General features: G+C 43.8%; 1 protein-coding gene across 4 annotated transcripts in view; it reads right to left on the reverse strand.

Moving 5' to 3' along the window:
- The window catches only part of SRPX2 (sushi repeat containing protein X-linked 2), a 35,128-nt gene that overhangs the window by 4,384 nt on the left and 7,503 nt on the right, over positions 1–23,241 (reverse strand). For 3 of the 4 annotated variants that reach the window (XM_081179463.1, XM_081179462.1, XM_081179465.1), the window contains 7 exons: positions 22,968–23,105; positions 8,831–8,914; positions 5,474–5,665; positions 3,555–3,731; positions 3,215–3,344; positions 2,520–2,641; positions 1,538–1,717 (listed from right to left, as the gene is read on the reverse strand). In XM_081179463.1, the coding sequence (XP_081035589.1) occupies positions 1,538–1,717; positions 2,520–2,641; positions 3,215–3,344; positions 3,555–3,731; positions 5,474–5,665; positions 8,831–8,914; positions 22,968–23,037 (955 nt within the window). In that variant the 5' untranslated portion in view covers positions 23,038–23,105. The remainder of the gene's footprint in view (positions 1–1,537; positions 1,718–2,519; positions 2,642–3,214; positions 3,345–3,554; positions 3,732–5,473; positions 5,666–8,830; positions 8,915–22,967; positions 23,106–23,241) is intronic. The other variant, XM_081179464.1, reaches the window with a different exon arrangement.

Genomic DNA, 23,241 nt, shown 5'->3' on the forward strand with positions numbered 1-23,241 from the left:
TCAGCAGTTGGATCAGCTGGGAAATAACTGAATTGCAGAGAGCATTCTTAGGTTCATTGTTAGTTTAGCCAGGCATTGTATTTACCAACAGGGTTAATGGTTGTTTCATCTATCTATCTATCATCTATCTATCATCTATCTATCTATCTATCTATCTATCTATCTATCTATCTATCTATCTATCTATCGTCTATCATGTATCTATCTATCATCTCTCTCTCTCCACAGCATTTTTGATTGTCTATTAGCAACTTAAAAAGGTAAAAGGTAAAGGACCCCTGACAGTTAAGTCCAGTCGCAAATGACTCTGGGGTTGCAGTGCTCATCTCGCTTTACAGGCTGAGGGAGCCAGCGTCTGTCCGCTGACAGTTTTTCCGGGTCATGTGGCCAACATGACTAAGCCGCTTCTGGTGAAACCAGAGCAGCGCACGAAAACGCCATTTACCTTCCCGCCGGAGCGGTACCTATTTATCTACTTGCACTTTGACGTGCTTTCGAACTGCTAGGTTGGCAGGAGCTGCTGACCTTCTGATCCGCAAGCCCAAGAGGCTTAGTGGTTTAGACCACAGCGCCACCCGCATCCCCTATTAGTACGTTAGGGAGTTATTTATTATAGGTTTTCTGCATAGATGGTAAGTAAATGCATTTAGGGAAATTTGGATTCTCAGCCCATCTTACACACACAAAACCTGCCCGCTAAGCCTTTTGTATCTTCCTTGACATTTCTCCCTTTCTGGGGATGCCCCTGGGATGCTTGCTGATGTTTGTGTCCTGTTTGCTGGTCAGAAAACACCCCCAGGACACACAAATAATGTCCAGCCTTCAACAACTCTTGCTTGGACATCTACGGCCAGCAAGCCAGGCAATAGTCCTGCCTACTAGTTGCAGAGTGTTTGTGTGTGTGTGTGTGTGTGTGCCTTCCACGCACTTGTAGCAGGAATGAGGCAAATACATTTAAAACAAATACTTGCGTTAACTGCGTAAGATCACAGTGATGCAAAACAATACTCTGAGCTGAACCTGATGTCACCAAGCAGTGGCTGCTCTGATGTGTTTGTTTCTAACTGAGCTGTAGGTGGAGTTGGAGAGAGTTTTTGGAGCTGGCTAATTTTGAAACAATTGCCTGCTTTGTCTGTAAATACAATGCCTAGCTAATCTAACAATGGACCCAAAAATGCTCTCTGCAATCTGGCTTCTCCCCAACTGATGCAGCTGCTGTTAGAAATGGAAAACAATAACCGAGATGATGTCAGTTGGAGCTCAGGGCAGTGATGTCATGGTGGAAGCATCACTGTGATCTCAGAGGCATTAGTTTTAAAGGTATATCCTGCTTTCCCCTCAGCAGCAACCTGTGAGGCTGCTTATAAGCTTGCATCCAGTTAAGTTCTACTCGAGAGCAGACCCCTTTTAAACCAACAGACCTACGTTAAATCATGCCTATTCATTTCAAAGGGTGTACTCTGAGTAGAACTGATTTTGGGTACAACTGTTGCCCTTTACCCTAGTTCTTCTGCCCTCAACCCCAACACACACTTACGAATGCACGTGGGCTGAGAGCCAGACCACTGGCGGCTGGACTGACAGACCCTCAAGGGGGCACCCTGGCGTTCATAGCCTCCATCACAGTGGTACTCGCAGGTAGCTCCGTAGTTGTTCCCTGCTGAGGTGCAGCTGACATAACCGTGCTCTGGTGGTTTTAGAACAGGACAGCGACTCACTGTGGAAGGGAAGGTTAGGAATCAGAACCCAAAGTCTTCCTCGCCTCCAACACAACACAGGCCACTACTGTGGCGCCACTTTGACAGGCATGACACCCCCCTAGGGTACCCTAGGGACTAATCTGTTAAAAGTGCTGAGTGTTGTTATGAAACTCCTAATCCTCTCAGAACTACAATTATTAGAGTGGTTTAACCACCTGTTCCCAAGGAACTGGGAACAATCTAAAGTTATCCCACAAGGGAGTGGATTCTAGAAGAGGTAGTCTGGCGACAGAAGCTTAGAACTCCTCAGGCTGCTCCCAAGCTTGCTTATTCAGAGCTATCTAAGGTCCTGCAACTCTGCCTTGCCCCATTCCCCATCAGACCTGGCTTCGGATCAGAACATGGCATTTGTAGCAAGTAACAAAATGTCTTGGTCTGGCCTTGGTGCCAAACCACATGCTATTTTAAATGAATGGTTTGAACTTGTATCTTCCAACCTCCTGGCAGGAGTCATGGAGGAATGGGGCTGGATGGGGAGTTGATGCGGATTGGAACTGCTCTTGCCAAAAATACTCCACCTCCACCTGCCAAGCTGCTATTTTCTCCAACTGGAATGTTGTTATTGGCAAACAAACCTCTCAGAGGAGAGAATTTCCAATGGGACTATGGCCTGGAGATAGGGGTAAAACCTACCCACGATTGAAATCTAAACCATGCCTCTCTCACTGCTCCTATTTAAGAGAAGAGGCAAAGGTGTAAGCAGCAACCTCACATTTAGTGTAATGCCTTGGAGAGATGAGAGAAGGTCCTATCCTTTACCTTGGATGCGCACAAAAAACTTGCAGCTTGCTCGGTTGTATGCCTGGTCATAGACGGTGTAGCGGATAATGTGTTCTCCTTCAGAAAACTCGGATCCTGGTTCTGGGCCCCGGAGTGTCATCCTGGACTCGAAAGACAGAGAGATATGTCAGGATGTAAATATGAGGGCTGGGTTTGAACTTTTTTTTATATAAATATTTATTAAAGTTTTCACAGTATTACATAATGAAAAAGAAAAAAGAAAAAATAGGAAATAAAAAACAGTTAAAAATAATTCCATCTTTACATCACTTATCTTTCATTTACTTGTTTCCCAGACCTCCTCATACCTCCCTTTTTTGTATTCCAGTTCAATTTATTAGTTCAGCAATTCCTTTCCCTCCTTATTATCCTGATCTTTAATCTTAATATATTATAACATTAAATTTTTACCTATTAAAAATCCATTTTTTCCATATTCTTTTAAACCATTACAGCTAGAAACCACTTAATTTCAATCCAACATCATTCTAACATTCCTTAATTTTGCAATATTTCTGTAAATAGTCTTTAAATTTCCTCCAATCTTCTTCCACCGACTCTTCTCCCTGGTCTCGGATTCTGCCAGTCATTTCCGCCAATTCCATGAACTTATTCTTCCAAAAAGAATCCTTAAAATGGTGCTGAGACCCCAGTGCAGCCTCCCCCAAGCTTACTGTTTGATGACACCATCAGCGGAGTCCTTTGCCCGAGGTGGATCCCAGTACACAGTGGCTGTCAGCTTGTTGGGTTCTGCCATTCGCTCTCGAGACTCAGGACATTGGATTTTCGGAGGCTCTATGTCTGCTTGAGTAGAATCAGAAAGGAACTCCATGGAAACAGGCAGCAACTAAGAGGAAAGTTTCCCCCTTGGGCCTGTTTAAATATGTCAAGTACATGTACATTGGCAATTTCCCCTCCCGTTTCTGTTTCCATCAGAATTCTCTGACATTCCTGGTAGTGGCAATGGCAACTTATTCCATGCAATATGTGTGGTTGGCTCCGGGAAGAATTTACCTACACAAATTGGCTCACTGCCACTCCAATGTCCGTCTTCTAAGCACACACGACTGCGATCACCTTCCCGGTGGTATCCAGGCCGGCAGGTGTAGTCACAGTGAGAATCGACCTTGACTCCATCTGAACACTGGTACGATCCATGGTAGATTGCTGGCAGCGTAGGGCACCGAATCTCTGTGCACAGAAAGAGAACTTGAAAGTTCCCCAGCCTCTTCATGGCGTTACAACCCCCTGGATACCAGCTTCAAAGTGTTTCAAGCTTTGTAGCAAAAATACTAAGGTCATGCCTGCAACCTGCATTTTAAGCAGATTTTTTTTTTTTAAAAAAAACATCCTGGGAACTGTAGCTTGTTAAAGGTGCTGGGAATTGTAGCACTGTGAGGGTGCTTTGGGGAAGCTGATCCATGCAACTGTGTGCAGCAGGTTAACATGAGAGATAGTGGCATGTCACAGAGTCACGCTTTTGCTCTTGCAAGATTGAATGTATCGCCCTCGGCTGTACTCGAGGGACAATTCCAACAAAGTCCACACGGAAACACTTATGTCCCTGTGGAGATGGCAGTACTGAATTGGTGGTGCATGCCCTTCTGGCTTGCACTCTTTATAAAGACTTGAGGAATGAGATTATCACCCCTCTTTTATTGTCCATTCCCGGTTGCCCAACCACTGCCACAGTGTCCTTTCTCTTGGCAGATCAAGATCAACAGGTGACAGCAAAGGCTGCAAGGTTTTTAGCTGGGGCAATCAGAATAAGATCCACTATTTGACTATTGATTCAAAACCCTAAAATGTATTTTATATAACTGACTTCTTATTTCTATTCTTTGTATATCGTATTGTTGTTTTATTGCTATGGTCAATGGCTGATACAAATAAAGAATAATTCATTCATTCATTCATTCATTCATTCATTCATGTCACAGAGTAGCTAATTGAGCAGGAATCTGAATTCAGCTCCCCGCTTCCCCTGTGCAAGTCCAATTCTTCAACAATCTGTGCCAGGAATCAGCATGATCCAAAGAGGGAGAGCTTTGCTACGTTGACAGGTTACTCAGACTAAGGAAGCAAGCCTGGAACAACAGCTCCTATTGGCTCCTTAGGTTGCCTGGTCTGCCTGGGCTAAGAGAACTAATTCTGGTGTTGCAGCATAGCAGGGATCAGGCCGGACGCTTCCTCTGCCTGAGAGCTGTTCTAATAGTGCAGGATTAATATGCCTGGACCCTTCTATGAATCCCTTGGTCCTTCACACTCAGTCCTTTCACAAACCTCCTTTTGCCCTTGATATAAAGCACTCTTGAAATCAGCGGTGAAAATCAATACAGTTCTGAAATGTTCAGCCTGCCTTCTTGATTAAAAATGATGCCCAGCTGTATCGAAGCATAGATTAAAAATCTCATTGGTCTCTGGAACAACGAGCAGGCAAAGTTTTATGACAATATCTTAAGAGGTGTCGAAATCTACAAGTGAACAGATAAATTTCCAAAATACATAGTAGATGTTTATGTCTGTTCTCTGCCAGCAATTACTTCTGACACATAGAATCATAAGGACCACAAGTATGGGCATAGCCAAGGGGGGGTGGGGGTGGCAGGGTGGCAGCTGCCCCCAATCAACAAAAAACATTAAAAATACTGTACATAGCTAATGGAGGTTCTGCTGCCCCTAACAAAAATCCTGACTATGCCCATGACCACAAGGGTCATCTTGTCCAACTCTCTGCAATGCAGGAACTTTTCCCCCAACATGGGGCTTGAACTCACAACCCTGAGATTAAGAGTATCTTGTTCTACCAACTGAGCTATCCTGCAGGCTCATCTTGGGTTATGTTGATGGCACCCTATATTGAGTACTTTAATGGAGCTTCCTGAGGATGGCTGTAATGTGGAGTGGCCTATGGACACTGGCGTGACACTTACGTCTGCAGTAGGCATGCCCTGACCAGCGACGGTTTAGCAGGCACTGTACGGACCTCTGGCCAATCAAGCGGTATCCACGGTCGCACGAAAGCTCACAGCGCGTCCCCAGGCTGCTGCGGTAATTACCTCCACGGGGAGAATAGCATGTAGCCTCGCCATGATAAATGCTCAACAGGTGACACCACTGGGGAACTGAGAGAGAGAGAGAGAACCTCATTTAGGTATTCTAGCTATCAAGAGCAAAAACTTTCATAACTCAAGGGACCACCAGCTCCCATATATACCTGCTCATGCGTTCAGATCTACCATGGGGAATTTGATCCGGGCGCCCCCCCCCCCATTGTTTGCAATAAGATGAGTGGTTGTGAATTATGGTGCTGGAGGAGACTCTTGAGAGTCCCATGGACTGCAATAAGATCAAACCTCTCCATTCTGAAGGAAATCAGCCCTGAGTGCTCACTGGAAGGACAGATCCTGAAGCTGAGGCTCCAATACTTTGGCCACCTCATGAGAAGAGAAGACTCCCTGGAAAAGACCCTGATGTTGGGAAAGATTGAGGGCACTAGGAGAAGGGGACGACAGAGGACGAGATGGTTGGACAGTGTTCTCAAAACTACTAACATGAGTTTGGCCAAACTGTGGGATGCAGTGGAAGACAGGAGTGCTTGGCATGCTCTGGTCCATGGGGTCATGAAGAGTCGGACATTACTAAATGACTAAACAACAACAACAACAACAACAACAACAACAACAACAACAACAACAACAACAGAATGGTTGTGAAAGGATGATACTTTTTCATGTGAAACACAGAAAATATAATACCAGCATGGTGTTTATCATGGCATATTTATCAGGTGTTTATTTACCCCAAATAAGTTTGTCCCAAAGTTCAACTGACATTTAATGCTCCTGTGGCATAATCCCATTACCTCTACTTCTGCCCACTCTGGGGCAGCAGATAGTAAGTTTTTGTCCTTTTCTATCCAACATCTCTTCAGCAATAAGAAGATTTCTGTCATGTCCACCTCCGACTTCTCTTTCCAAAGCTAAACACCCCCAGTTTCTTTAAACTTTCCTAATAGGATTTGCTTTCTGTACCAGAGACAATCTTCACCCCCCCGCCGCCACTAAATTCCTTTCAATTTGCATCCTCCTTAAAAGTGTGACCCACAGAACCAGGCTGAGTTCTCTGGATAAGGTCTGACTAGTATGGTTAGTTATTTGGCCATGGAAGAAAGCACTCTGTGTGTGCTCTGTGGAATTTTCTTTGTTATTGTTCCTTAACAAGCTCCAGGCTTTGAAAACCAGACCTAGGGGCCCAGCTCTGGTGAACAATAGCACAGCCTTGGAGCTTCCCCAACTAGCTGCCCCTAATTTTACATTTCAGGCAAACTTCTGAATTCAGGAACTGTGGTAAATTAATTTTGTGCCAGCTGTTTCCCTGCCTTTACATCAATTATTTAATCAGGGCCGACCCAGCCACAGAGCAAAACAGCAGCTCTTGGCTGTCCCCATAGGACCCCATGGCTAGCATTATCCAGGCAGGTCAAGGGCCGGTTGTGTGAAAGGGAAAAGAGAATATCTGCCCACAATGGTTGCCTAGCACTGTTTACAAACTGCAGTTCGCAGGATTCATTGGAGGAAGCCATGGCTTGTTAAAGTGTTATGATAGTGCTTTATAGTGCAGATAGGGACCCAACACTGTGGTGGGCTCTTCTGTTTCTAGGTTTTCAAATTTGAGCAGGTAAATTACCTAGATGGCCTACAAGGCTCCCCTCGGTCTCTCTGATTACAACTATATATTTAGCACTCTTATACCACCTGGGAACTGTGGTTTGCTAAGGGTGCTTAGAGTTGTTAAAGGTAAAGGGACCCCTGACCATTAGGTCCAGTCGTGACCGACTCTGGGGTTGTAGCGCTAATCTCGCTTTATTGGCCGAGGGAGCCGGCATACAGCTTCCGGGTCATGTGGCCAGCATGACTAAGCCACTTCTGGCGAACCAGAGCAGCGCACAGAAACGCCGTTTACCTTCCCGCTGGAGCGGTACCTATTGATCTACTTGCACTTTGACGTGCTTTCGAACTGCTAGGTTGGCAGGAGCAGGGACCGAGCAACGGGAGCTCACCCTGTTGTGGGGATTCGAACCGCGACCTTCTGATCAGCAAATCCTAGGCTCAGTGGTTTAACCCACAGCGCCACCCGCATCCCACGCTTAGAGTTGTTAGGAGACCCCTATTCCCCTATTCCCAGAGTGGAAAATTCCCAGAGTGGTTTAACAAACAATTCATTTTCCCAGGGAACTCTGGGAATCGTAGCTCTGTGAGGGGAATAGGGGGTCTCCTGAGGGCGTCTCCTAACACCTATCAGCACCCTTAACAAATGACAGTTCCCAATATTCTTTGGGGAAAGCCACGACTGTTACAGCAATATTATAGTGCTTGAAATGCAAGTGGGGCCTAGGAGTGCGCAGACGCCATACACCAAACATGTGAAGCATGCCATTAATGAGAATATGCTCACCCAATGTTTGAGCATGTGAAGCATGCTATTAATGAGAATATGCTCACCCAATGTTTGAGCATACAGGGCTCTTCCTCACAACTGGGAAACTAGATGGAGTTCCATGTAAGACCCCTATATGCCTACAGTCCTTGCTCACTAATGCTCTATGTTCAGCCCCTGAGAAGTATGGCTAGTGGGTGTATGGTGATTGCACTAGGGCTAGTAGTAGATAGGTAGCCGTGTTGGTCTGTCATAGTCAAAATAAAAAAAAAAATTCCTTCCAGTAGCACCTTAAAGACCAACTAAGTTAGTTCTTGGTATGAGCTTGGTATGAGCTTGGTATGAGCTTTCGTGTGTATGCACACTGAAGAAGTGTGCATACACACGAAAGCTCATACCAAGAACTAACTTAGTTGGTCTTTAAGGTGCTACTGGAAGGAATTTTTTTTTTATTTTGCACTAGGGCTAGTAATTGAGGTCCCATTCCCTCCTCACACCTCCAATCAATGTGTGTATGTGGGTTCCTGACACCCTTACTGCTTGCCTCTTGCATCCCTCAGGCTGCAGGAGGGATGGAGAGCCAAAAAGATGGCACCTTTCCAAGGATGCCCCAAACTGCCCCCTCCCCCAGAGAATGATGTATGTGCAACCTGGGCACAGCTGGGCCTTCCAAAAGATCACATGAAAATTACTGAGAATGGCTGGCCTCCATATGTCATTGGACCCCAACTCCCATCAGCCCTACTCAGCCTGGCCAATGGTCAGTGCTGATGGAAGTTGTAGTCCAATATCGTTTGGATGGCAGTGCACTTTTTAAGATTATTTAGCTCTACCAATCTGAAAATGCTTACCTCGATATTCTGGAGCAAGAACATGGGAGGTTTCTTCAGCATACACCTCGTTGGTTTGCCTTTCTGCAGCGGAGTAGCCAGATCCTGGGAGAAACAGAAAGTGACAATGCTCATCTCCAGATTGTCTACATCAGGGGTCAGCAAACTTTTTCAGCAGGGGGCCGGTCCACTGTCCCTCAGACCTTGTGGGGGGCCGGACTATATTTTGGAGGGGGGGGGGAGAACAAATTCCTATGCCCCACAAATAACCCAGAGATGTGTTTAAAATAAAAGGACACATTCTACTTATGTAAAAGCACACTAATTCCTGGACCTTCTGCTGGCTGGATTTAGAAGGCGATTGGGCCGGATCCGGCCCCCAGGCCTTAGTTTCCTACCCATGGTCTACATACCTGACATTTAGAAGACATCTGAAGGCAGTCCTGTTCAGGAAAGTTTTTAATGTGTGACATTTTAATGTATTTTTAATCTTTGTTGGAAGCCGCCCAGAGTGGCTTGGGAAACACAGCCAGATGGGCAGGGTATAAATAATAAATTATTATAATATTATTATTATTATCCTTGTTCCCAGTGCTCTTTTTCTAGAAAAACAGGTGCCGGAATTCACCATGAACACCTCCCTTGTTCTCTTATAATGGCAATGGTGCCATTGGTGAGTTCCAATGAGTTCTGGATGGGGGAAAAAAGCCCTGCTTGTTTCTGTCCCAAATCAGAATAACATCACCCCTACAATGATGCAGACTCTGCCAAATTGGTTCCAAATCTGAGCCAACGATGCCATTGCCCAGGGGAAGTCTTGAGTTTGGTTCCTCATCCCTAGAAATCATCTTGGTCCCTAATCTGTCCGTGGGGGATTTCTTTTGAAATTTTGCTACTGATTACACAAATGCACAAGACGCAAACTGCAGTGGGTAGCCGTGTTTGTCCTGGGTGGGTGGGAGGGGAGGCAGGTCAGGGGCAAAAATCCAGAAATGCAGGAAAATGTACTTAATAGGACTGACTGAAATGTCACAAGCGTTTGACCTCCAAAGGTCTTCTTCAAGCCGGATGGTAAGAACAAGAAACAAAGGGTGTCTGTGGTGGATCTTGGGGTCTCAAAATTGGGGACACCAAAATTCAGCAAAACACCCCCACACACCTCTCATGCTCCATTCTAAATCCTAGTTGCGCCACCCCCAAGTCTCCACGCTCAATGTGACTGAACTGGATGCACTGCTCAAAATCCACCTCTGGTGGGGTTGGTGGAGGGAGAGAGAGAATAATTTTTTTAAAGCCCCAGTCGGAAAAATAAGCTTTGGGACTTTTCTTATGCCTACTTGAGTTCTGCCTGTTCTACCTGTACATTTGCAAACCAAAATCATACTAAGACAGCACAAGTTTCCAGCACTTTTTCTTCACAAGCAAAGTGATCTTATAAATGTCTCCAAAGTTATATAGTACTTGAAGAGAGGCATTAAGAAGTTGCTTTATGTTGGGATCCATCATGCAGGTCTTGCAAATCTTGGTTGCCACTTGTCATCTTCTGAAACATCCTCGAAAGGGCATCGAAGTTGGTGAATAAGACACCTACAAAGGTGAGGCTCTACCTGCTAAAATCCCTTTATGAATAGCATCTGGTGTTGAATTCAGTAGGTCAAGGGAGGGGAGGGTATGTACATTTGTGAGCTGGGTTCCCAACCTCAAAACCAATCATTAGAGCATATACTATCCGAAAAAAGTTCTTGCACAAATATTTCTTCCCAGGAGCAGCCTGGTTAGGGCTGCTGGCATGAACCACCAGACTAAACAGTTTTTTATGCCAGGTCTGTTAAATGCAGGAAGCAACATGGAGAAGGCATGGAAGCAGAGATTGCCAGAGTGCAATTTAAATCTATTAAGCCTTTTTACCAGCTTCAGTTGGTAAGGCAGCTGCAACTATTTCTGGGTTGGGCTCGCCTGACCACTGTCAGCCATGCACTGGTAAACCTCCAGGTTGGATTACTACAACAAGCTCTGTGTGGTGCTGCCCTTGAAGCTGACCCAGAAGCTGCAGCTAGTGCAAAACGTGGCAGCTCAGCGGCTCATTACTACCTCACTGCTGAAATAATTGCACCTAGCTACAAGGCGAGGTTCAAGGTGCTGGTATCAGTGCACAAAGCAATATACAGCTTAGAACCAGGATAGGCTTGGGATCTGCTAGGACCACGTCAGCCGCTACATACCCAACCAATCACTGCATTCTGTAGGAGAGAGAGCGTGTTCTCCTTGGTTTGGTTGGCCCAAAGTGTAATTGCACTCCTTGGGTTGCTGGGGAGAGTTTGATGTTGCCAATTTTGAGTGATAGCCTGAGTTGAATATATTACCTGCGCGCAGCGTTGAGCTTTCTCTTTTTGCTGTGCGCATTGGATCAGCCACCCACCCTCCCTAAGTTTAGGGCATTTGTTGCGTTTGACCTTGCTATGTCTGTCATGGTGTCGTCTACTTTTGGAGCAGGGGCCTGGTAGGAATTTTGTCCATTTGGCTGATTGGCTGGTGCCATTTGGTTTTTGCCTACTGCATAGCAAATCGTCACAACTTGTAAGGTTGTGGTTAGGCATTGGTTTAATTTTTATTTTTTTAAATGATATTTATTAGAAGTTTAAAAATTACAGAAAAAAGAAGAAAACAACAAAAAATTTAACAGGACATAATATATAAAAAGAAAAAACATAAAAAACAATACAACAATATAGCAAAAAAGAACAATAACATTAAAACACACATCCAATATTCCATATCATTATCTTTCATTTACTTGTTTCATTGACCTCCTCACACCTCCCTTTTTGTATTCTAATTTAATTAATTGTTTCAGCAAATTCTTTCCATCTTTCTCAATTTTTGTTGTATAACAGTCTAACCTATTAACTAACTCAGCAAATCCTTTCCATCTTTCACTATATTCTGTCATTAAATTTACCTTAATTTATTTTAACCTTATCTTACCATAAAAAGCCTTAAAACTTAAAACTTAATACTTATTTGTACATAACTCCTTATATCATTTCTACTAAAGCCAAATAGTTTCATTCCAACATTTTTCCTAACACTCATTAATTTTACACTAATTCTCAAAATAATTTTTTTAAAACTTTCTTCCAATCTTCATCCAACGTCTCTTCCTCCTGGTCTCGGGTTATGTCAGTCCTTTCTATCCATTCCATCTAGTCCATCAACCTGGTGATCTTATGTCCGAGGCTCTTAAGTCTTTTCCATGTCCCTTCTGCAGATCTTCTTCTTGTTTATACCTGCACTTTACTTTGTCTTTTGTTGATCTTTTTCTTAATTTCTTTCCTTTCTCATTGAGGAGTAGGTCTTGGGGAGACTCCAACCCAACAATATCTCCATCCCCCCTCGACAGGTCAGCCCATTCTCCACAGTCAGCACTGTAATCCAGAAAGTATTTAAAAGCATGTTTCAAAGTCCCTCCAAATTTAAGAGCCCCCAGAACTCCAGACCCCCCCCCCCGGCCCAAAACCAAATCCTAAAAGCCAAAACGTCCCTGCCTAGGGGGATCCAACCAACTTCCCATCTCCAAGCCAAACAATGCTCCCTCTCTCCAAATCTGACTTTCTCCAGGTTCAGTCTTGAAAAACAGCAGCTTATGCTCCTGCAGGGCCTCAGGTCTCTCCATTTGTGTTACTTGAGGTTCAACAACAACCTCCTCCATTATCTTCTGCACTTGCACTTGCCCTGTCAAAACAGATTCCTGGGTTGGTTCCTGAATGGTTTCCATGTGAGTATTCACTGTTTGTCCAAAATTATTGACTGCAACAGTCATCAAATCCATCTTCTCATGCAGCTGCTCCAACAAAGCGCTTGTCTTGCAAAAAGCAAGCACCAAAACTTCTTCTAAACACATTCTTATCCAAGGTCAGAGTCTGGTCTCACGATCCTTAATCTCCACAGCTGTGAAATTCCCCAGATTGACTCCAGCAACAGTTTAACAAGCTCCCTCTAGAGGAGACAATTTCAATTTGTATCCATCTTTTGAAAGCAGGTCCAACAAAAGAAAATTACTTTCATTTTTCAAATATTTTGTTTCTTTTGGATGCAAAAGGCAACATTGGGATCAATATGTTTCTCTTTTTTAACTATCTGTCAAAAGACGTTCCATTCACAATGAACTTCCCCAAAAATTTCTGTCTCTGACACCCCGTTCCCAGGTTCGAGACGGTGGAAATTTATCTTTCTTTACTCTCTCCCCTGCAGGCTTAAACAATCTAAGATCCCCCTCCTCTTCTCCTGCTTCCAAGAGGGGTTTTGGTGGTTTTAACTGAAGGAAATTTAGTCCTTTATACACGACTTTCCAGACTTTAGCTTGCAAAATTTTTGCTTCAATCTATTTACAAAAGCGGAAGGCTGACTTCCTGTTTAGAACCTTCCCACTTTGGTGCCAAATTAAAATGTTTTGTAGTCCAATTTTCCGTTCTACTCACGGGTAGTTGTTTAGAGTCCAATTGTCCACAGGAAAAAGTCAGCGCTCTCCGGCAACGGCTGTGCGGCTTTACTCCGTAAAAGTAGCGGTCGATTCAAAACACCGCGCCACTCACCCCACTTCGCTTCGGATCCCCGAAAAAGGGTTTCCCTGCGAGTAGGGGAGGCGCTCTTGGTGTCAGCCGAATCCCACGTTCCCAGGCTTCCTCCGCCTGGGATTTTTGAGGGGTCTCCGCCTTCGCCGCGGCGGCAAGACCCGATTTTCGCAGAGCGGGTTCCTCTTGGTCAGAGGAACTCCGCCATTGCCGATTGTAAGGTTGTGGTTAGGCATTGGTTTTAGAATATTGGTTGGTGGAGGGGTATGGATTGGCTGTGCCTGCCCCTCCAATGCTGCTACCGCAAGGGTATTCCGTTAAAGGAATTCAGCGGCTCACCATGCTTTTGTCCGCACCCCTGTAAAAGGGGATAGGGCCACGCAAGAGCCCCTGGGAGCATCTGGGGAGAGGTGAGGGTCTCGTACCCAGCTGCATCTACTCCCCATAAAATGTTTTGCCTTACTGACTTCACAGGCTTGCGGATGTCAGTTCTGTCCCTAGGCGGGGACAGATAGTCATAACCAATGCCTAAGCAACCACTCACATTGTTTGTATTTTAATAAAGTTGTGGCCAAAATTATGCCAAAAACCTTAAACAAAAATTATGGTGTGAAGTGTGAATTTATTTAGGGGTGGCTTGGGGACCTTGACACGCAACGCCCTGCACTTACCATCCTGTTAGGAGGTCTATTCTGCACAATAATGGAATCGGACCTTTTGCATGGCTGAACTCCCTTCCAATGCATATCAGACAGGCACACCCTGTATTGCCTGCGAAAAATGTTCACCTTCCAACAAGCCTTCTGAAACCTTTATTCCACTTGGTATCTGTCTTGAATCTGAACTGATTTTATCTATATGCTGCTGTCTTAAACTTTTTTTATATAGTTACAATCATTTTTAATAATCGCTTTTATGTTTGCAATTGTTTTAACTGCTTTTATATGCGTACCTGTTCTATATAGCTTATTATTTTGTGAATCGCTTTGGGGTGCCTCATAGGAAGTGATTCACAAATGCAAGGAAATAAAATTCCGAGGGTGATGATGATGAAATATTCGCTGGCTACTGCAGCAGAAGACTGCCCCTAAACCATTCTCTCTACGAGCTCATCCACACTTAGGCTTGTCCCACGATTTCTAGGTACGGGTTTGAGAGGGTCTTCATTTGTCCTGCCACTTTCCACAGGAAAAACCCACTGTTTGCAGAGAACATCAGTTGGGTTTTCTGCATATTGAGCTTTGTTCTGATTCAGTGGTTTAAAAAAGTGGGTTTTTCCAGGGAAAGTTGTGGGGCAAAAGGAAAACCGCTCAGACCCATTCCTAGAAATTATGGGACAAACAGAATGAATCATGGGACTAACAGAAGTGTGGGTGAGCCTTATTTCTGATGTTTAGACTGTAAAGCTCTTATGCAGTGAAAACTGTATCATCCACTCCCTTGGAACCAGCAGGCTTGGGGATGCCCAAGGTTTGCAGATGCACATTTTTTTAAATAATAATAAAAAAATCACCCTAATAGAGAACCCCTCTTCCTGAAACAGTTCATAAGGATTGAGTATGATCTGTCCCTGGAATCCTGCCAGCCTGTTGCTTTTAGTTGGGAGGAACAGAATGAAGCTACTGGAATCAGCAGCACTTGATGCTGCAACATTTTGTTACATGACTCATTTGTTTCATAAAAAAATAGATTCAAATTGCTTTCTTTGTTGGGGGAGTTCAGCTGCTATAATCAGCTATTCTAAGAAACGGCATTATGCAACCTTTCTATGAAGACGCAGACCAACCTACAGTTCCAATCCACACATGAGTCTGAGGGGGCCAACATGCCTTCACCCAAAACCTGTAGGGCACCTGAACCCTCCCTAACCTATTCCTATCCTAACACAGATTCCGGGGGGGGGGGGAGCTACTTTTCCCTTCTCTCCATTATTCCTACTTTCTGCTCGCTGCTCTATAACCAGTTACTGATCCATAAGAGGACCTCCTGTCCCCTTATCCCATAACTGCTAAGCTTCTCAGGAGCCTTTGCTGATCTCCAAGCGTCTAATATCTACTGGATCACCCTATTCATAAGCCTGACTGAGGATAAGGAAGTTTCAAGTGTTCAGTATGACGTAACGCTGGGCAGGCTCAGGATGCCTTTTCCAAACGGTCCCTTGGGTATCCAACATGTGGAAAGCTGGCCTTTCAATGAGGTGTCTGCATAAGTTTTCAGCAGCAGCAGCAGCCTCTAAGAAAAATATGGGATCCTACTTGTAGGATTATTGTCCTTGGAAGAAGAGTGATGCTAACATGGGCGTAGCCAGGATTCTTTGGGGGGGGGGGCAGAACCAATGTGATTGGTCAGTTAAGTATTTCTATTGTTTTTCTTGATAGTGTGTAGGGGGGAGCAGCTGCCCCCCTGGCTACGCCTATGCATGCTAACCAAACCCTCTGTAACAGATGGATCATTCTGAAGTCTGTCTTTTCCTGTGTATGTATGCCAGAAGGATAGATTGCAAGCATCTCTTTACTTTATTTTTTTTTAAATAGATTTTTATTAGTTTTCCATAAATAAAAAAGAATCACAAAAACAAAAACATAGATAAACACAAAAACGACTTCCCCTTACCACCCCTTTTCTGCATTCTTGTTTCAAGATTTTTCAGCAACCCTTATGTATTATACTTATTTCTAACTCGTAGATTTAACTTCCATAAAAGGTTTTAAAACAACTGTAGTTCTTTATCTCTTATAACCCTGATCCTCTAATTCTCCAAGTTACAACAGTTTTTAAGATAAACTTTGAATTTGTTCCAATCTTCGTCCACCGCCTCTTTCCCTCGGTCCCGAATTCTGCCAGTCATCTCTGCCAGTCCCATATAGTCAATCACCTTCGCCTGCCATTCTTCCAACGTGGGTAGATCTTGTGTCTTCCAATACTTTGCTAGAAGAATTCTTGCTGCTGTTGTGGCATACATAAAAAAAGTTCTATCCTTCTTTGGCACCATTTGGCCCACCATACCCAGGAGAAATGCTTCTGGCTTCTTATTAAAGGTTCTCTTCAGAACTTTTTTAATTTCATTATAGATCATTTCCCAGAAAGCCTTAATCCTCGGGCAGGTCCACCAAAGGTGATAGAAAGTTCCCTCCGTTTCGTTACACTTCCAACATTTGTTATTGGGCAAATGATAGATCTTTGCTAACTTAGACGGAGTCATGTACCACCTGTAGATCATTTTCATAATGTTTTCTCTTAAGGCATTACATGCCGTAAACTTAACACCAGTGGTCCATAACTGCTCCCAGTCAGCAAACTCAATGTCATGCCCTATATCCTGTGCCCATTTAATCATACTGGATTTCACCATTTCATCTTGAGTATTCCATTTCAACAGCAAATTATACATTCTTGACAAATTTTTAGTATTAGGTTCTAACAGTTCTGTTTCTAGTTTTGATTTCTCCACTTGGAAGCCTTTCTTTCTGTCCTGTTTGAATACTTCATTTATCTGTCGGTAGTGTAACCAATCTCTCACCTTAAGCTTCAATTTCTCAAAACTCTGCAATTTTACTTTTTCACCATCATATTCTATCATTTCACAATATTTAGGCCAATTAGAATCCATATTCAATTTTTTCACTTCCTTTGCCTCCATTGGTGACAGCCATCTAGGGGTTCTACTTTCAAGCAAATCTTTATACCTTATCCAGACGTTATACAAAGCTTTCCTTACCACATGGTTCTTAAAACCTTTATGCAGTTTTACCTTGTCATACCATATATATGCATGCCAACCAAATCTGGTATCAAACCCCTCAAGGTCCAAAATGTCTGTATTCTCGAGGAGCAGCCAGTCTTTCAGCCAGCAAAACGCTGCTGATTCATAATAGAGTCTTAAGTCCGGCAGGGCAAAACCCCCTCTATCTTTTGCATCTGTTAGTGTCTTAAATTTTATTCTTGGCTTTTTGCCCTGCCAGACAAATTTCGATATATCTTTCTGCCACCTCTTAAAACAGTCCATCTTGTCTATTATTTGTAGTGTCTGAAACAAGAATAACATTCTAGGCAATACATTCATTTTGATAACAGCAATTCTGCCTAACAAGGAAAGTTTCAACCTTGACCATATGTCTAGATCTTTCTTAACTTCTATCCAACATTTATCATAATTGTCTTTGAATAAGTTCAGATTTTTCGCTGTCAAGTTCACCCCCAAATACTTCACTTTTTTAACTATTTCCAAACCTGTTTCATTCTGAAATATCTCTTTTTCTTCATTTGTTAGATTTTTCTCCAGAACTTTAGTTTTTTGTTTATTCAATTTAAATCCTGCAACTTGACCAAATATCTCAATCAATTCTAAAACTCTTTTTGTACTAGTGTTTGGCTGCTGTAAAGTCAAAACAAGGTCATCTGCAAATGCCCTCAGTTTATACTCTTTCACTCCGAGCTGTATTCCTTTAACCAACTGGTCCTTTCTAATCATATTTAACAAGACTTCCAGGACCAGTATAAAAAGTAGAGGGGAGATAGGGCATCCCTGTCGTGTTCCTTTCTCTATAGCTATCTCTTCCGTTACCACATTATTCACAATTAGCTTTGCCTTCTGCTCAGAATATATTGCACCTATACCATTTTCAAAACATTGGCCTACCCCCATCCCTTGTAGATTTTTCTTCATAAAACTCCAGCAGATGTTGTCAAAAGCTTTCTCCGCGTCCACAAAAATCAAAACCGCTTTTTTTGTTAATATTTGTTTCCAGCAGTTCCACAATGTCTATTATATTCCTCACATTGTCAGACATATGTCTTCCCGGGAGAAAGCCAGCTTGGTCCTTATGAATCTCACCTATCAGTACTTTCTTCAGTCTTTTTGCTAAAATGTCTGCAAAAATTTTGTAATCCACATTTAATAGTGATATCGGGCGGTAGTTCTTAACCTGGTTCTTTTCAGTCTCAGTTTTTGGTATAAGCGAAATAAAAGCCTCTTTCCACGTTTCAGGTGCCTTTTTCCCCTCCAGTATTTCATTGCAGACTTCTTTCAATGGTTGCACTAAACCTTCTTTCAAAACTTTATAGTATCTAGCCGTCAATCCATCTGGTCCTGGAGACTTTCCCAATTGTGCTTTTTGAATGGCCTCCTCTATTTCTTGCTCTGTTACTTTCTGATTCAAAATCAGCTTGCTCTGTTCTGAAATTTTAGGTAGTCCATGATTTTGGAGAAATTCATCTATTTCTTGTTCGTTCACTGGCCCTTGAGTATATAGTTTCCTAAAAAAACTTTGAAAACAATTACTTATCTCATTTGGCTTATGAATATTCTTTCCCTCTATCTCCAAACAAGTAACTGTATTCAATTTTTGCCTCTTTTTCAATTGCCATGCAAGAAGCTTCCCACATTTGTCTGCTGACTCGAAAGTCCTTTGTCTCATTTGTTTAATTTTCCACTCTATCTCTTGATTTATTAACTCCATATATTGCGTCTGATAGTACTTTATTTCTCTCAAAATTTCTTGAGACTTTGGTTTAGACCTCAATTTCTTTTCTCCTTCCTTCATTTTCTCTAAAATTCTTTCTTTCCTTTCATTTTGCTTTTTCCTCTTAATTGAATTCTGTTGTATCAGGAAGCCTCGCATCACGGCTTTGCTCGCATCCCAAATTGTTCTCTTTTCCACTTTTGTTCTGAGGTTTATCTCAAAGTAATCTTTCAAAGTCTTTAGGGCCTTTTTACAGAATTGTTCTTCTCTAAATAGGGAGTCATTCATTCTCCATCTAAAAGATCCAGTTGTTGTCATTTTCATTTCCATCTTTACTGCATTGTGATCGGAGCAAGTTTTTGGGCAGATTTCTGCTTTCTTTATCTTTGTGGCCATCACACTAGATACCCAGATTTGGTCGATTCTTGTCCATGTCATTTTAGATTCCGAGAAAAAGGTTCCCTCTCTCTCGAGAGGGTTCTTTATTCTCCAGATATCAATCAAGTCCATATTTTCCGTCATCTCAAAGAAAGTCTTTGGTAGTCTTCCTTCTTTAGAAATTGTCTGTCTTTGTGCCTTATCCATATTTGTGGAGACCACTCCGTTCATGTCCCCCATCAGTATCATTTTGTAGTCGAGATAGTCCAATAAAGTTTCATGTAACTTCTTAAAGAATTCAGCCTTCCCATCATTAGGTGCATATATTCCAATTATCAGATACTTTTCTCCCTGAATCTGTATTTCAATTGCCAAATATCTTCCTTCTTCATCCTTAAATTTCATTTTGGGGTCCAGTTTTTCTTTTGCATAAATCACAACTCCTCTCTTTTTTACTTTGTCCGAAGATATAAATTCTTGTCCCAATCTTTTGTTCACCAGCAATTTCCTGTGTGCTCTAGTTATATGAGTTTCTTGTAAACATATCAGATCCAGTTGTTCCCTTTTCAAAATATGAAAAACTTGTCGTTTTTTCCTGGGATGGTTCAAACCATTACAGTTCCAACTAAGAAGTTGCAGCGACATTTTAGTTATTAGATGTTTGACCCTCCGACTGCTCCGAGCTTTTCTTCCTCTTCAGTTGGTGGTTGTGTTAGTCCAAATGATAGGTTTGCAATATCTGTTAGCCCTCCTCCTTCTGCATCTCTTTACTTTATTTGCTTTAGACAAAACAAATGCAGGAGTGTGTGTGTGTGTGTGTTTTCTTTCTTTCCAGCGTTTCCACAAAAATCAGTGAAAGACATATGTGGAGACAAAAATATCTTTTATAGTGAATTGGAGCAGAATAAATTTGGATCCCAGATGAATGAATAAGAGCTGTCGGCTGGCATTCCAACCCAATTAGGTCACATTTCCACTGGATTCCCTCTAATTCCAGAGGCCACAGTTCATTCCCCCCATCACCCAGGCACTCTCATGAATCATCCGCGTTCCTGTTTGTGAATGGACCCACCTCTTAATTTTAGCACCCATGCTTGAAACGAGGCACAACATCTTCTGCATTAGCTCTGAAACCACATCTCTGCTAAGCGAAAGACCAGATGTTTCCGTTGCCCGGCTTCAGAGCATCGCTTCATGTCTATAAGAAGCCTGAGGCTGGCTAAGTGCAAAATACCTAGGATGGAAAAGCTGCTCCTCACCCACCCACCCACTCCTACTGGCAATGATGACTGGGATGCATGCTGCACATGCCCAGAGACACAGCTGCCTTGTATGTTTCAAGAGAGATGACCTAGCACTAAAGGGGAGTGTCAGGAGTCAGTGCCATTGAGCTTCTGCCAAGGCCCGCAGCCTAGCCCAGCAGGGTTCTTGAAGCCAGTTCCTGGAACTCCTAGTCTTTTTATTTGTGCTACTTCCTGTTGTTGCTTGTGCAGTCTGACCTCTCCCAGTGTGTGACCACTGATGGAAGTAAGGAGGAAGGAGGAGCAGCAGCTCTTGCTCACTTTATCCAGGTTTGGATGATGCTCAGAGGCAAGGGCCAGTTGCAGCACTTGGTATCCTGGGGCAGCTGCCAGGACTCCACTTACTGATGCTTTCTCTGGTCCCTGTTACATTTATTTCCTTGGTCCAGTATTTTGATTCAAGTTGGGAATCTTAATGGTGTGTAGACCAAGCTGCTTGGAGCGCTGCTTCTTTCTGGCTAGCAAGCTTCCCATTGTTTTGCAATGGGAAGTAGTCAGGAGAGAGGAGCAGGGAGAGGATGAATACTAGTCTAGACAGCATCCCCATGGAGAGCGTGTACACACCACACACAATGACGTCCTGTGGGGTACTACCTTCCCACACATAAATTGTCCTTCTCCAATGTCATGTTCCTGCACCACCAGCCTCTAGGGAAAGTCTGATGTATGTCTAACCATCTCCTTGCAAGGAAAGGGCTGAGTCAGCCTTCATAGCCCGTAGTGGTTGTAGCTCCAGCAATCACAAATGTGGCCACACTTTTCCAAGATGGAAATGAAAAAATCTAAACCAACTCTTTCACCACAGCTCATAGCTGCGGGTTGAGAGATAGACCAGCCTTGTCTGAACCAAGCCTAGCATTGGTGCTGCAATGTGGGCAGAGTGATCTTAGATTCACATGGCACAAGAACTGGAGATACGCTGCCACTGAAACAAATTTGCCTGCCATACGAAGTGGCTAATGGCAATCACGTGCTATCTCTGCTGTCAGAGGCAGGTTGTTTCAGCTGCTGGGAATCATAGAATCATAGAATGGTAGAGTTGGGAGGGACCCTGAGGATCATCTCGTTCACACATACACCCCTCCGCAAGACAAGAATATGCAGCTGTCCCATACAGCGATTGAACCTGCAACCTTGGTGTTACCAGCACCAAGCAATAACCAACTGAGCTAATTGACTGCTGTTGCACTCAGATCCTGTTTTGGTGCTTCCCATGGGCATCTGTTTGGCCACTATGAAAACAGGATGCTGGACTTACCCAGCAGGACTCTTCCTATGTTCATAATTGTTTCAGGGTTGTTGCTTTTTAGAGAGGGTGGGGAAAACATTGCCTGCCGAAATCCTTTTCTGTCTTGTTGCCATTAAAGCCACAGCAGCCTGGCCCAGGAAAAGGGCCCAAGCTTGTACAGGCAGGGCCTTTTAAGCCTCATGCACATGTGGCAAAGCACATCTGTTGCAAGGTTTCCCAGAAACATTTAGAGACGACTGCAGTAAGAACTGTGTCTCCTGAAGCTATTTGCTTGCCTAACAGTGACCAGGCAATGGATGGACTTTTAGCGGAACGCATGAGAGCCAAGAGGCATAAGAAACTCAAAAGCTTAGTGGAGGAAGTAAAGAGGCTTACTCACTGCCAGCCCCCCAGTCCCTGTCAACACCCCAATCCCACTGCATACTGTCTGAAACTGTTCCAGACAAACCATCGCTTGCCAAGTGGTCTCCTCATCGGCCAGAGACAGGACATATGGAAAAATTTAGCTCCTGCTATTGCAGGGGGAGGGGGGCAGAATTATATTTACTTCAATCTAGGTATGGTCCTAACCCCAGATGCGTATCCATCTGCCCTTCCTTGCCCCCAGCAAAGCAGGAACCACAGTTAGTTCCACGGTGTGTTATTATTTGCAATGCTTTTGTGGCGAAGGAGTTGCAGGAGGTCTGGGTGCTCCTCCCCGCTTCCTATTGCCAATGCCTTGGGGGCTTCTTTGACAAAGATACCCAACTATTGTACAGACTGACTGTGGTCTTGCTCGGATGGCAGCTGTGGCCAAAAGGAGACCACAGCTAATTACAATGCGTATAAAAATAGATGTGCCTGTCTCAGGCCAAGTCTGGCTATAGGTCCATTTGCCGCTCTACTGTCCTCCTCAAGTGGCAACCAGATCTCTGAGGCCAGGGGTCTTTCCTAGGCCTGTTACCAGTAGTGCTGCATGGTGGCGTAGGCAGCAGTGGTGGTGCCTTCACTATGGTGCTGGTGCTGCACTCTCTGGATTGGAGCTGAATGTGTGCACACACCTGTAGGTAGCCTGCTATTACCTAAGGGCACTTGCCTAAGGGCCTGCTACCCAAGGAAGGCTGCCTTTGAGAAAATGCAAAAAGTCTTACCACCTTTGTTCTTAAGCTTATCCCCCCTCCCCCTGCCTGACTTTGGTACTGACTTGTCAGTGCTTACCTTCATACCATGTGGAGGAGACCATTTTGGCCCAGAGAAGCAGCAAGAGGGGGGATGCTCCTCGCGGCATCTTAGCATGCGAATGGAGATTCCAGATGGCAGGGTAAAGATGAAGGCAGAGCTGACTGAGAATTCAAGCTGAAAGCCAGAATAAGAGGCAGGACGTCAACAATCAAAAGCAGCAAGGCCAACCCCAACCCTTGCAAATGCTTAGGCATACACACGTAGACTCTATACATTTATTTTTCTTTTTAAAAACTAAGCTAGCACCCTA

This window comes from Podarcis bocagei, assembly GCF_964188305.1.
Source record: "Podarcis bocagei genome assembly, chromosome: Z".
NCBI lineage: Eukaryota > Metazoa > Chordata > Lepidosauria > Squamata > Lacertidae > Podarcis > Podarcis bocagei.